We start from the raw sequence: 14,981 nt of genomic DNA, 5'->3' as shown, positions 1-14,981 counted from the left end.
AATACAAAATAACATTGAATTTCTGTACTAATTAGGAAATGCAATAAAAATCAAGCTGGTGCTAATTTCAATATCAGAACACCAAACTGTCAAATTCTACACCATAACGGTTCTGACCTCTACCAACATCACTAAATCATTCTCTCTCTCTCTCTCTCTCTCTCTCTCTCTCTCAGTTCTATTTCACAGAGCTGACGATGAGCCAGACTCTGCCCTTCAGACGTTCACACAGGTGATGATGAAGGACAAGAGGAAAAATGAAGGGAGAGGGAGAGAGAGGGAGAGAAAGAGAGAGGGGGAGAGAGGGAGCGTACGTGATTAATGGCAAATGAAAGTGATGTATGAACGAAGGACTGAATGAAGGACACGTAAGTGATGACAAAACAAGAAACAAAGAAAAAAAAATAACAAGGGAGAAGGAAGTCACTAAGAACTCAAAAGGGGAGGACTGGGTGGATAAAAAGGGGCGGAGAAAAGAAGAAAGGAGCAGAGCAGAGAAGAAAAGAAAAGGGTAGAGAGGAAAGGAGCAGAGTAGAGAAGAAAGGAGAAGAGAGAAGAAAAAAGATGAGAAGAGAAGAAAGGAGCATAGCAGAGGAAATAAGGAGAAGAGTAGAGAAGAAAGGAGAAGAGTAGAGAAGAAAGGAGAAGGGAAGAGGAGAAAGGAGAAGAAAGGAGAAGAGTAGAGAAGAAAGGAGAAGAGAAGAGAAGAAAAGAGAAGAGTAGAGAAGAAAGGAGAAGAGAAGAAAGGAGAAAAGTAGAGAACAAAGGAGAAGAGAGGACTGTGTGTATTACGTCTGATTCACTTGTGCTACCTGTGCGTGGCGTGAGCGCTACAGCTCAGACACGCTGGCCTTTCATACATACGGCGTTCGTTATACAGCGAGACAGTTATACAGACATTAGTTTTTCCAGATGGATAAATAGTCATTTCAGTCACTGGCTTAATTCAGTGTACTTTGCTGTGTGACGCGTGTGGCACGCGGTATATTCACTAAATACCGCGCTGCTGAAGAGCGCCGTCTGGGAAGCTCTGCTGCTACACAGGTGCAGCCTGTGTGAAAGCGCTGACCTGTTAACATTAGCGCTGAAATGAAAATCAAGCCGTTCTGCGTTGCTCTTTCCATGCAGAGGTAGTATGTGTGAATCAGGCCTGAGCGTACCTGCAGTAAGTTCCAGCGTGTGTTCAGATTGTCCAGCTGCCTGCTGGTTGTGGAGGACAGCTGAACGTCCAGGGGAGCCAGTTCGCTTGCCAACGAGTTCACCACCGTAATCTCCTGCTTTAGAGGAGCTACCTCTTCCCGGAACGCCTACACACACACACACACAAGCACAGAATCACATCTTACAAGCCAGTTTTCATAATAAAAGCCTGTTTCAATTTGATATGATCTATTTCTCACTCAGCGCTCACTGAAAGAAGTGGAGAAATTCAATGGAAAGGGCAGATTCTTAACTGTCAATATCATACTTGTGTTTGTAAGCAGAAAAAAGTCAAATAAGAAGCCCAGCCCCTCCCTCCCTGATGTACACGTCTCAGTCAGCAGGCACTGGCACTGGTACTGAAAAGGAAACTTCTGAGGACTATGCAGAGAATTAATTCTGTAATTACATTTAAATAGGGTAACTACATAATTTATTACTACACTTAAATGGTGCAGCATTAGCATTGTCTTATAAAATCACATTATAGAGACTAAAGGGTCCATTATCATGAAAAACAAAGTCGCTTTCTGCAAAGAAAAGAGTTTGATGTAGTATGTAAACACTGTTAAAGTTTCAAAATGTGCTGTTCACTCTCCAGTCCAAGTTGGGAAACCAAGCTGAATTCAGTTCTTTGTTTTCACTGAAATCAATGCAATTCTACATATCCACAACTTAGCCCAGCCTATTCACGCTGAAGGAGTGTTTCAGCCTGGGCTGCTTTTGAAATGAGGCATAATACAAAGCGGCCAATCAGAACAGAGATCATTAACATATATCAGTCTGAAAGTAACAAAAACAGCCTGTTTAATTCTAAGGGATAAAGAGGGGTAGGAAAGTTGTCAGGCAGAAATGAGCTTTGACTGTAGGTACATAAACCAACACAAAGGTGATGAGCAGACCTCAGGGAAAAAAGTAAAATCTAATAAAAACATAGGATATGGCCCTTAAATAACTCCAGCTAGTGCAATGGCAGTGATACCTCTAGACATCTAAGGGATATAGAGGTAAGAGATCAGACTGTAGAATGCTGAAATCTGTGCATGTGTTTGACTAGATTGGCCTTACAAACCACTTCAGGTATTGTTGTTTACAAAACAGTGCATTACTTCCAACAAAGGCTGTGCTAAACCTTCCTAAAGATGTATTAAGCAGGTTTTATTCGGACACTGGAGTGTCAAACTCTAACTGATCAGCCATACGTCATCAGTTACTCTTAATTGGCTGACCTTTGACCTGAGGTGGGCTGGAGCCTCTCCATGGCAGATCCAGAAAGCATAGCTCTCTCCACGGTTATTAGAATTAACAAGTCCTTGCCGTGAAGGAGCAGGTCAAGTTTTGTTTGAAAACCAAATTGATTTAGTTCATATTGTCTAACAGTGGAGACTCAAGACTGTAGTCAGTATTGAACAATTCATTGCAAACATGCAGCCATAAACAAAACTTAATTATGCTCAGTTTTATCTCAAAACTGCTAAACCTGGCTGCTCCTACATACGACACTACGTTTATTTACTGTTTTATTTACCATATTATACCTATATGATGTTTAATTCATTGCACTGTAACGTGTTTTTGTCGTTATTTAAATTTTTTTTGCTTGCATTTTTAATATATGTGTCTGATGAAAACGCACTAGTGAGCTTTTCATGGCAGAGTGCTACACAAACCAAACTGAACTGACCTTAAGGGTTGACCAATGCTGCAAGATGTCTATCTCCTGAGCAATTTCCCACAAAATATTAGCTCTCACCACAAGATAGCATCAGCCTCTGATACTTTCCAACTGGATTATGTCCCAGAAGAAGGAGAGAAATCTCAAAATAGCTGACAGTAGATACAACGTGCAGCTGACAGAGAGATTAATCCTTTACTTAATACAAGCTACTTCAGTACTTGGGTGCAAATATTCGACTGATGAAATCACTATTTGGGTATTCACAATTCTGTGAAACACTGTTATGGTGTAAAGTTGGCTAACTCTGTGCATATTTAAAAGCATGTTTAGTATATTATACTTAAAACAAAATGCCAGTGCCGTAACATGAGTGCGCTGCCAAGGATACGTTATTAAGAACGTGAATGGGAATATATAAATGCAGCTGCAACTACACTGTAACTGTGACTAGGCTAAATACTAGTGTTAGCTAGAACCCAAAACAATGAAAACCGTTTTCAATGAGTCATCACCATCTAATACCACACCGGTTAACTCTAGTGTTAGCACTACCTCATTAGCTCATCGGAAGGGGCAGCCTGGGTTATTCAAGTGCAGTGTCTAAAAGATTTCCCGTGGCTATTTTCAGTGATAGCACGTTTTCAAACGTACACCACTGAGTTGCTACATTTGTTATATGTTAATAATTAAAAAAAAAAGTGTTTTATCTTCCTTGTGGTTAAACAAACACTGAATCTTACGAACATTGAATATCAAAATTCATCAGAATGCACAAATTGTTTTATCCTACCAAAGGTCGGTTCTTTTCCTGTGTGGCACAACCCTCTAACCACTTTCATATGTGGCTATAGATCAGATACATATCCAGTGTTAGCAGTGGCTAAATAGACAACAAAACGTGCATATGCTGGTCCTTTCAGGGAAGAGTTGTGTCCAAACTAATAGAGGACACGGGTCACTTACGAATGAGACCTGCCAAGGCAGGAAGATCACACCTGAGCAAAAGAGCAATATAGTTTGTGAAGTGAATCTGGCCTTAAGTGTGTCTGGTACACAGTACAGTCTGAAATCGTTAATGATGACTCACAGTGGTTTTGTCGATGTGGTCCTGTAGTGAGTCTATGAGGAGGTCTCCTACAGGCTGCCACTGGGCTTTGATCTCCTCAGGGTGGGTCAGATGAAGGTCCAGCTGGTCCATTGCGCTCTGCAGGTCTTGCAGTTTCTCCAGAGATCGCTCAACCTGTTCGTACCATCCGCCCACGTGCCCCAGCAGTCTCTCCCAGCGCTCCCGAACCTCGGCCGCCTGCTTACGGATCGCCCTCGCCACTCGTTGGGCCTTCTCCTCCGGAGACAGCTCTGAGAGAACCGGAAAGAGAGAAATGGTTTAAGATGGAAACAGAAGTGTTCCTTGAATTCTTGGTACAAGCATTGATACTGCTACAGAAAGTGCATATCTACTGCTATGAGAGGGGAGTATGATAAATACACAAGATGACGCCTGAACATATTTTCGCACTAACCAATATAAATTACGATATTCAGTATTTCTGAGTTTTGCAAACACACTTAGAATGGTCAAAATGCACCAGCTAAACAGAAGGGGCACATTTTTAAAAGGCTATGAAAGTCTATTTTTTGGTGATCTGTGGATCTGAATCTATTTACTCTGAAAGACACAAACACCGTCAAACACCGTCTGTTGTCTGTGGTTCGGGTCATAAGCACTATTGGAGCTGGATCAGTTTTACAAGCGTAAGTCCTATAATGTAATTTATTGAGATTTCACTGGCTGATGGGTTCGGGATAAAGTATCTGTATAATGTTTTCAAACACCCACAGATAGGCCGGATTAAAAAAGCCCAGATGTAAACATGAGTGTAACACCACAGGCCACACTCAACAATAACACGGCAAAGGCGGGTCCGTTACCAAGTTATTCCCTTGTTATTTCATTTTTGTGAGGCAGATCAGAACAAGATTACTGTTACTGAGGGACCTCCACGTTCAGTTAACTACAGAAGACTATTTACTTTACAATTATTACTAACAAACTGTAAAATCTACACACATTACAGATTCATACTGGATTAAAACCACTCACAATTATTACTGTCAGACTATAAAAACCACACACACTAAATTCATACTGGATTAAAATCACAGTTATTACTGTCAGACTGTAAAAACTACACACACTGTAAATTCCAACTGGATTAAAATCACTTCACCATTATTACTGTTAGACTGTAAAAACACACACAATAAACTCATACTGGTTTAAAACTGCTGATGTCCTCAGTAATGACTTAAATTACAGTCGTTCCCAAGGTAAAACTAACTGAGCTCTAATTGGACTATAAAATTCATACTGGAACTGATACTACAAGCATTGTAGAAGGGCAAAATCTATAACACTCAAGCAGGGAAACATCATTTTACAGCTATTAATCATCTCAAATTTAGAAGACACTGATAATTAGCCAACTCAAATACTATTAAACTTTCATTCCAACACATTCATCAGTCTCCTCATCACTATTCAAAGATAATCTGAACTCTGATTTCACTTTGATTGCAGAGTTAACATTCAGTCATGCAGCTGGCTACATTTACTTGCCTTGCAATTCGGCTTCTATAGCTTTTATTTACATGACTGTAAACTGCACAATTATGTAAGACATTTCAAACTGCTGAGCACACAGCTCACACTACTGTTTACCCTTTTTTCTGGATAATAAATAAATATACAGTAATTAATTTATTTTTCTTAAGATTCATCACATTTTTTTCCAGTCGCTCTGAATGAGAGTGGCTGGAAAATCACATCAGATCAAAAAGAAACAAAACAGTGTGATTAGGAGACCGCTCTAACTGATTCCTCATTCAGACAATGATTTAATGTCAGAAACTATAACCCCATTTGTAGAGATGTGAGGAATAAACATAAACAAACATGAGTCCTGGCAAATTTTGCCCTCCAGGATGGTAAAAATGTAATTTACAGAAAGCTAACCAGACAGTAAACATTACAGCTCATAGAGCTAAAATCTGTCCACAATGAAGAAAGCAAATCGCACTCGAAGCACATCAAGCAGCAGAACAGCCCATCAGTCGAGCACTTCAGGGTCAGGGTCACTGGGACAATTTGATGGCTGTAGTTGCCCAGACTAAATTGCAGTTGATAGCTACTGCCATTGCAGCCCTGAGCAAAGCACTTAACCCCACCTGCTCCACATGCAGCGTCCCTGGAGATGGTAACTATTGGTCATTTTGGCCAAATGCACTGGTTACATGACTTCCAACCTCCTTTCACCTCTCAACAAAAGCAGCTCTATTAAAAGGACACTTAACTACATGCTGTTGGTGTGGAACTTTCAAACCTGGGCTAACTTTCAAAATAACACAAAGTCTGAAATCCAAGCTAGTCGCCAGCCTTAAGCTAGCATTATGCTACATGATGTTAGAAGATCAAGTTGGGTCGAACCAGGTCAACCAAATTAAATAAAATTGGGACCATGACGGGAAGAAAATTAGTTCTCCAACTGATATTTGTCCAGATTTCTATTTGGCCAAATTGCTGTCTGCTGAGGTTAAGCTAAAAAGCCAAAATACAGCTGCTACTGATGAACACCTGTGAAAAAAGTAACCAATGACCAACAGATGAGCTACTTTCTCTGACTTTACATCTACAAGGTGGACTGACAAAGTAGGAGTGTCTAATAGAGTGGACAGTGAGTGGACACAGTGTTTAAAAACTCCAGCAATCTAAAATAACACTTAAGTACAGTAACAAAGCACAATTACTCAAGAATTTTCCATCCCAGTTGATAAATGATAGCAACCAGCAATTAGCATCAATGCTAATTGCTGTCTTGTCATTTTTAGATCTTGCTAGCAACGTTACATTTCGTACCATGTCACTTATGTCAGTTTAGTGTTTTCCTGTTTTTGCTCCTTTTGTGTCTTCTAGAACAAAAGTCACACCTCAGTTTTCTGTGCCAACCTGGCTTTGCCCTAAAACTTGCCTGCAGACAAAACATCAACCCACTGTGTGATACAATGCACTGGAAGCTTAGTGGTGACGTCTCACACATATATGAATACGTACGTAGTCCTACGCGGCTGCGGTGTGATAGGTGTGTTCAGCCAGACTGAAGAAGCTGATTACAGAGAGGTTAGAAAGCTTTGATTAGAGGGAGGAGAAAAGAAAGCGTCCTCAGATCATTAGCTATGTCTGAGTGGGATCAGACAGGACCGCAGAGCGCACCGCTCGCCTGGTAACTCAGACAGTTGGGCGGAGACACGGGAGATGAAAGAAATGATTGGAAGGCCCGAAGGGATGCCTTCCTACTGAACTTCTGTGGCACTGGTGAGATTATTGCATTTGATCGTTGTTATGTGAACCTCAGCTGACCTGGCTTGATTTAACTAAAGTGGATTGATTTAAATTGAATTAAACTGAATGGAACTGATTTGCACTGTGTGAGAACAGACTGAGCAGAACAATTCATATATGCACTGAGCTGCCAGTGTATTAGGTCACTGTAACCGGCACTGATTGGCCATTTTATTAGAGACACCCATCATATAGGTGAACTCTGCAGGTTTACAGTCATTGACTGTAGCTAATCTGCTGCTATGCCCTGTCCACAAACGCATTCTTTCACAGCAACTGTTGCAAAGTTCAGAGAGCTTTCCAGGCCAAAAACCCACCTGATGAATTTAAAAGGGACTTCAAATTTGCTAAATAACACTGAGTGTCCAGTTTAACCCTTGTGTGGTGTTGATGTTTTTTGTTACTCAGTGGTCTGGTGGACCCACCACTTCATTGTTTTTTTTTAATCAATACAGCCATAACAATTTATGTAAACATACCAGATGTTTAAAATAACACAAGTGGCCAGCGTAGGTTCTCCTTTAGCAGCTGTAGCCAATCAGCAGCCTGTCCATGTTGTCCACCCTCACACACAAACACACATATACAAACACATACAAACAGACACACACACACACTAACAGCAGGCCATGTAGGAGGAGAACAGAGTGAAGGGCACAGCACCTCCGCACTTTTACTCCCCACGGGTGAGTAAATGTGTGAGGGGTGAACAGTGTGAAGTCACTGAAAATGTTATTTTAAATATTGTTCACACAAAGTGAGCACAGACCAAGAAATCTGAGGTTGAAATAATAATAAATCGCATCATTTATTCTTTTGGTAAACATTGGCAATGGGTCCCACAGACCTGAACATCACACAAAGGTTAAAATGCAGGACTATGCTCTTAGTCAGATTGAAAACAACAATGAATTCTATTAATCCTATCAGATATTATTTTGAATGTTCAAATATTGTGACGTTAACTTTCCATGGTGACATGTAGAAAAACGTGCCAAAATGCTTGACACCCTTAAAATAATATATGAAATATGAAAAATAAGCCATGAGGATTTACATTTTATAGACAAAATACTGAATGTGTGTCAGAATTGAATACAAACCACCTTGAAATGTAATGAAGGCATATAAAGACTATACTGCTTTCTACCATGCAGTACTTCACATTTGGATCTTCTGCTTTTCATTTTGGCACGTTTTCCACGTTACTGCAAATCTGTTTAAAGTAGTGCACCGTGGAAAGCAATGCAGTCGTGCCTTCACTACATTTCAAGGCAGATTTTATTCAAATCGGACAACAAATCTGACATTTCATTTTATAAATGTAAATCCTCACATATTGTTTTTGCAGTAAAAAGATCAAGCGACATGAAAACAACGCAACAGAGCTTTTGTTGTTCATTCTGGCATGTATTCCGCGTGTCTCTATGGGAAAGTAATGTTGTGTACACTGCATTTCAATTTTTCCACTGTAGTGATCGCTTTCCAACTTGGCACAAATTCCTTTACCTCTAACAGCCTCCCCTGCTAGAAAAACCAGCACAGACAAGCATAACTGATCACCAGCAAAACCAACATGCATTGTGATTTGGATGACTATGGTGGGTAACCAGCTAAACCAGCACCAGACCAGCAAAAACCAACTTAGACCAGCGTAGAATTGTTATCAAAAGCATCCTCATTACCTACTGCACATAAACCATACAGTACCAATTAGCCTGCAGTACATTCGGAGCACAAAAGCTCTGACCTCGTCAAGCGACTGAGTAAACCTGTCTTACTGTTCTTCATTATCTACAGCTGCTTTTTTCTGGCCTGTGCAGATGCAGCTTAGCCCCATGCTCAGTGTTTTCCAAAGCCAGCACAGTTTATTAGCCCACTGCAGCTCCAAAACTGCTTTCCTCCTCATTTAAAAGGCAAAACACACCACACTGAATACTTGCATGTTATTCAGGCAGTGAAGATGACCAAGCAGTTTGAAAAGTCTTATTTGTATAATAATATCATGGACGAGGTTGTCACTATTACTCCATTAAAAACAGAAAAAGAGAATCTGATGGACACACTCATTTATAGTAATTTATGACCACATGGTGTTTATTTCTTGTTTTTAATGGTCTTTTTAAAAGGTATCCTTGTTTATTTTTCTTAATAAGATGCCTTAATCCTTTTTCCACGTCCAAGTATTTTGAGGTCTTTGAAAGGCTGAGCATGGCTTTCAATTGTTCAGCTACCTTTAAGAAACTGATAAGTGGTATTAATATAACTGATAGTGAAAGCTGGGGATGCACAATGATATCAGGTTCATATCAGTATTGGGAGATAATTGCTTAAAGAAATTATCACCATCGGACAGAAGATCAGATGTGATTTGACGCAATATTTCAAACCAAAATTTTATATTTATGTGATATATTGGACCCTTGAAAAAGTCAGAAAATCTTCATTTATTTGGCTTCCAGTCAAAACAGCCATTACATACAAGTTATTCATTTTTCAGGAGATATTTCTGAGGAGATTACACAAGCAAGGGCAGCGTCAAGGGAAAATAAGTGGAAAAAACAGGAGTTTCCAGAACAAAAGATTAAAAGCTACAGAGAAAATGGGGCTTCTATCAACCAACTGCAAAACCTGGTAGACACCAAAACTGCCCTCATCAGATAAACAGCACTTAAAGCTTTCATCTTTGAGAGAGAGGAGAAAATCAAGCTGCTTCAGATCTGAAAACATCCACAGGTGTTTCTGTCCATCCTTCCACTGTGAGGAGACAACTCAGCGCTATGAGTCTGAAAGGATGTGTAGCTGTCAAGAAGCCCTTACTGAGAAAAGGAAACAAGCAGCTGAAGCTGCCGGTATTCAAAACACCCCATAGTCCAGAACTCAACACCACTCGATGTGTTCAGGATTTCTTGGAGTGTGAGAAGCAGAAAACGCAACTAACTTCTAAGACTGAACATTGGAGGTGTGGAAAAACATCCCTGCAGATTTGAGAAACTGAAACAGAGTCTCCTAAAAAAATGGAAGCTATAGTAAAGGGACAGAGTGGACACACTGAATATTGAAACAATGATATTATATTTAGTTGTTGATGTTTTTGTTAAATATTTGTCTGCTGAAAAATGAATAACTTGTACTTAATGATAGTTTTGACTGGAAATTTCACAGTACTGTATCTACATGTTCAGGTGATGCTGGGTCACTGTGCCAAAACGTCTGCATTTTATTTACTGCATTTGTAAGCCTAAAGAAATAAGTAAATGCTATTTTTCTCTCTAATACCAATCTAGGCAGATTAAGGCCCAATCCCATTTCTTATTTTTAGCCCTACTCCATGGTTTTGAGTGTCATCTTGCCCCTTGGAACTGAGTTACAAAGGGCTGAAATCTTTCCACTATGAAATGGGACAACTCTCAAATAAAAAAGAGCATTACTTCATTAACAGCTACTAGCGCTGCTCTGTAGGCGGCCCTGCCAGTCTGCAGTGATAGCAGAGGAGGGTAAAGTTCAGCAACCTCACTACTGGGATTTAGTTATATTTGGGGAATCATATGCCTTCAAAAGGGGGGATACGACAATTATCTATTATCACCCACCCCTGATTCTTTGGTGATATGAAGCTGAAGTCAGATATTCACCAGCTTCTTGCTCAAATTTTCCCGTTCCACCTTAAATGGAGCAGCAGTTCTGACGCCTGAGGTGCCAGAAAAAGACCTGGCTGCACCATTTAAGGTGGAATGGGAAATTTGGCTAGCTAGCTAGCTACTGAGACATCAGCAAACTACTAGCTATTTTTAATGCTTGTTATGAAAAAAGGTCCTTAATACATTGAAACAAAATGAAACTAAGACAATACAATGGTTACTGTAATTCTTTAACAGAGACAATTCTCACATTTTTGAGTTTCTTTGGTCGCTTGCGCTGCCATCTTGCTGGTTTTTTTCTTTTTTTCCTCATAACACTCTGTTTTGAGTGTGACTCTGAAAAACCTCCGTTTGGAGGGCCACGTAGCCCTAACACTTCACCTTACCCCTCTATCGCAACAAAAACTGGGACACCCTACCCCCTAGGGGTGAAATGGAATTGGGCCTATGTCTCAATTTATGTATCTGCAGTAGCAAGTATGTACATGAGAAATATCAGCTATCGGCATCGAGCCACAATTCCTATATCCCTAGTAACAGCATATCATGAACACACTTAGGAAATCGAGCGCTAACTTTGAAGTCACACCATTCACTGATATGCTTCATTATTAGCTACAGGCAAATACCATGGCCTTATTTGTAAGCCAAAAATCTTTTCATATCGACGTGAGGGATCAGTGAGGTTTGTTCTCTCTCTGTTTCACACACGCACTCGCCATGTTATCCGACATCTGATCTGTGACTAAAGTTAGCTTTGCTAACATGTCCCTGAGAGTGTGTCCAGAGCTTTGTACAGATTACACGGTGGGCTCGGCAAGCAAAAGACAGCGAGGATCCCAGACCCATCACAGGCTCAACTAAAGTTACATCAAACGCTCTGCCCACAGGAGCTGTCACTGGCAAAGTGTGTGTGTGTGTATATAACGTTGTGATGTGTGTGTCCCCTCAGAGAGGCAGATCAAAGGGCGAAAAACCGGCACACACCTACCAGGGCCGCTCAGGCCCAGCTCAATTATTTATGTCCGAAATCTTGCAACTGAATTCACTTCGCATGCCAGACGCTTGCTTTTTTTAGACTTCTCAAACAGTTTGTCACATTCTAGCCAGCCAGTCCTCGCTGAAATGGCATCGCTAATAAAGATCGACACATAAATCTGAGGCTTATGCTGAAGTGAATATGCCTCCCCGACTTCCGAAAAAGAGCCGGCTATCAAGGTCAATAAGCTTCTGCTGCTGCGCTGAAGTCACCCAGAGTGGCCTCACTCACTTTATGTACAAGGAGTTTTTTCATTTGCTCATTTTTTTTTATTTGCTCTGAACTGCATGTACCAGAAAACCAGTGCACAAAAAGCCCCCACAGAGCTCTGCAGATTTTAAAGGAAATAATGAGTGGAACTGGAGAAAGGAATAAATTACACAATTTTCTCCTTAACCCAAAATAGCTGATTAGCTAAGACGTATGGTCTCCAAACAGACATGTTTATGAGGTTTCCAACTCTGTATGACATGCTGTTATCTAGGCCTGGGCAATATTTAAACATAATTATATTTCCTGAAAAAAATCTCCATTATTGATTATATTGCTCCTCAAGCTACCAGCAAGCCCACACAGTCCGCTGATCCTTGAACACTCGTTCTATGCTATCTTCAGCTTAAATGCATTTGAGAACAAAAATCTTTAATGAAAATCACAGAAATAAATCATTGAGTAACTCAACACTTTTTCATGATGAACTTTTTCACCTCTCATTTTTAAAGTTGTGACAGCAAGCATGCATTTGTGAGCTCCTGCTGGTGTGGGTTCATGACTGTTTCTTTTCTTTAAATTATGCACACAAAAGGGACCCTTGTGCCCCTTGTGGTGAAACTTCATACTGTTCATTGTGTGAGTAAGTGAGTTCTAAATCCACATCTATGTGCTTTACATTTGCAGACATGGCCTGGAATTTGGCTAAAGATGCCTGTAGGAACCCGTTAAGTATTACATTTTCATTTTTTTTTTTAACAACTCATCCAAACCATCAGGATACTTAAGCTAAGTGGAAAGCACTTAGAATTGCTCTACTGCAGTCTAACAGCTTATCAACGCCCTCTAAATATTCCACTGCAATAAAACATTACATGTATGTACTATTTCAGACAGCAAACATGCCTTGACTGACCATAGCAAACTGAGTATATTTGATTTAAAACTGTTCAGAACGAAACAGGCAGAAGCAGAGTGGTGAACTCTTACCTGTCTTTGGCTGCAGGTTCTTGCGTGGTTCCTCAGGACCTTCGATTGGCTGATCAGCCAGAAACATGCGCGCCTGGTCCAGTGTGCTGACCACTACATGCTCCCTCTCCTTCAGCTCCGCCCTCAGGGCCTGCAAACACATATAAGATTAGTTAATAGATGGTACAAGTGGTGTGATGATTGGTTGAAACCCCAGAGATGTGAATGTAAAAGGTCACTGTGACTTTTGGTCGATCGTCACTGTAGAAATCATCAGTAGTTGAAAGCGTTCGTGTTGGAAAAGTGAGCAAGCATGACATTACGAGGGAAAAATGACCATGTACATGACGTGTGACATGAATCTAAGTGAGTATTTCATAGCCTCGGGAATAGAGGAAGTACAGGAAGAAAGAAAAGGAACAGAGAGAGAAAACAAGCACGTTCAAGGTGATGTGTACTAACATAAAAATATACAGTACTGACTCGGTCAGAGAGACAGCGAGAACAGAGAAAGAAGGGGGAGAATGAGAAGGAATAGAGAGAAAGATAAAAAAAGAAGATGAAAATACGTAGAGCAACAAGAGAGATGGAAAGAGAGGGAGAGACAGAAAGAGAGAAAAAGGAAAGAAGTAAAGAGACAAGATAATGAGAAAGAGATAAATATCTATAGAGAGAAGAGAGAGTGAGAGAGAAGGATAGAGAGAAAGAGAGAGAGGGAAAAAGAAAAAAAGAAGCAATTGTCCAGGCGATCTAAAGGGTCAAGCGGCGCATTTTCAAAAGGGTCAGAGAGAAATTAGATGGAAGGAATACAGACTTAAAAAAGACACGTTCAGATTCTAGTGACTCATATACAACACACTCAGGCCTCAAGGCAACATGGAACTGCATCACACACAAAACACACACACACACACACGCACACACACACACACACACACACACACAAAATGAAGAAAGTGGGCATAAAATCTCCCAGAATACCCTCTAATAATAGAGCAGGTAAAAGGCTGTAGAAAGAGGAAAAGAGTGAGGTCAGAGTGACCTTAAAGGAAAGTGGGCTTTACTGTAGAGAAAGTGATGAGCCCACACTCAGGCTCTAATTGCCTGTGTAGCAAAGGTACCAGCTGGGTATCATAGTTGATTAGATCTTGAAAGGAGAGGGGGCCGGTGAGATTAGACTGCTAAAAGGTGTAACACTGTAAATGAACTCTGGCATTAATAAGCACACTCATATACTGTAACTGCTTTTCAGAGTGAGAAGGGCAACAGAGAGTGTTGAGGACAGTGTGTCAAACTGGTATAAGAATGAATGTGTACCAGGGCGTAGCACAGGTGGGCTTGGGTCTACCTGGCCTACCCACTCAAATGGGAAAACGCGCCAGGTATAGTCCAATCGACCAGTCCTTAGCTCTGTCTTCTTTTCTCAGCCCTCCTATTTCTGCTTAGCCATTTCACTACAAATGCTAAAATGTGCTGCGTCAAAATGTCAAAGAAAATGTCTATTTCAACGCATGGAGTCATCACAGGTAAGACATAAATGGACCATAAGTTCAGCTTCTTTATTTTGTTGTGCTTTTTTGTGTATATTTTAGCCGATTTTGACTCTTATGTTGTCTTCATTGGGCAACTTTATAGCGAAGGGTGCTGCAGTGTTGGTTGTGTTCAAGTGAGCAGAGCATTCTGGTTGCTTTTGTTTTGTAACACCATGGGGTGAAAAGTTGGAATAGGTAGAGTGATGACTGCACCGCTGTCAGCAATAGGCTATAGTCTAAAGTTTAAACAAAAGGGGACATTTGGAATCTTTTCTCTACCAGATTGGCCCACCAAAAATGTATTTCTGCCTATGCC

At 40.6% G+C, this 14,981-nt stretch overlaps 1 protein-coding gene across 7 annotated transcripts in view; it reads right to left on the bottom strand.

Annotated features, from left to right (window-relative positions):
- LOC118821931 (utrophin-like) overlaps positions 1–14,981 on the bottom strand; it is a 301,986-nt gene that overhangs the window by 89,822 nt on the left and 197,183 nt on the right. For all 7 annotated transcript variants that reach the window (XM_036590622.1, XM_036590623.1, XM_036590621.1 and 4 more), the window contains 3 exons: positions 13,155–13,284; positions 3,966–4,234; positions 1,161–1,307 (listed from right to left, as the gene is read on the bottom strand). In XM_036590622.1, the coding sequence (XP_036446515.1) occupies positions 1,161–1,307; positions 3,966–4,234; positions 13,155–13,284 (546 nt within the window). The remainder of the gene's footprint in view (positions 1–1,160; positions 1,308–3,965; positions 4,235–13,154; positions 13,285–14,981) is intronic.

The sequence above is a fragment of the Colossoma macropomum genome, unplaced genomic scaffold (assembly GCF_904425465.1).
Source record: "Colossoma macropomum unplaced genomic scaffold, Colossoma_macropomum, whole genome shotgun sequence".
In the NCBI taxonomy this organism is placed as follows: domain Eukaryota; kingdom Metazoa; phylum Chordata; class Actinopteri; order Characiformes; family Serrasalmidae; genus Colossoma; species Colossoma macropomum.
This window is presented reverse-complemented; position numbering and strand designations above follow the sequence as displayed.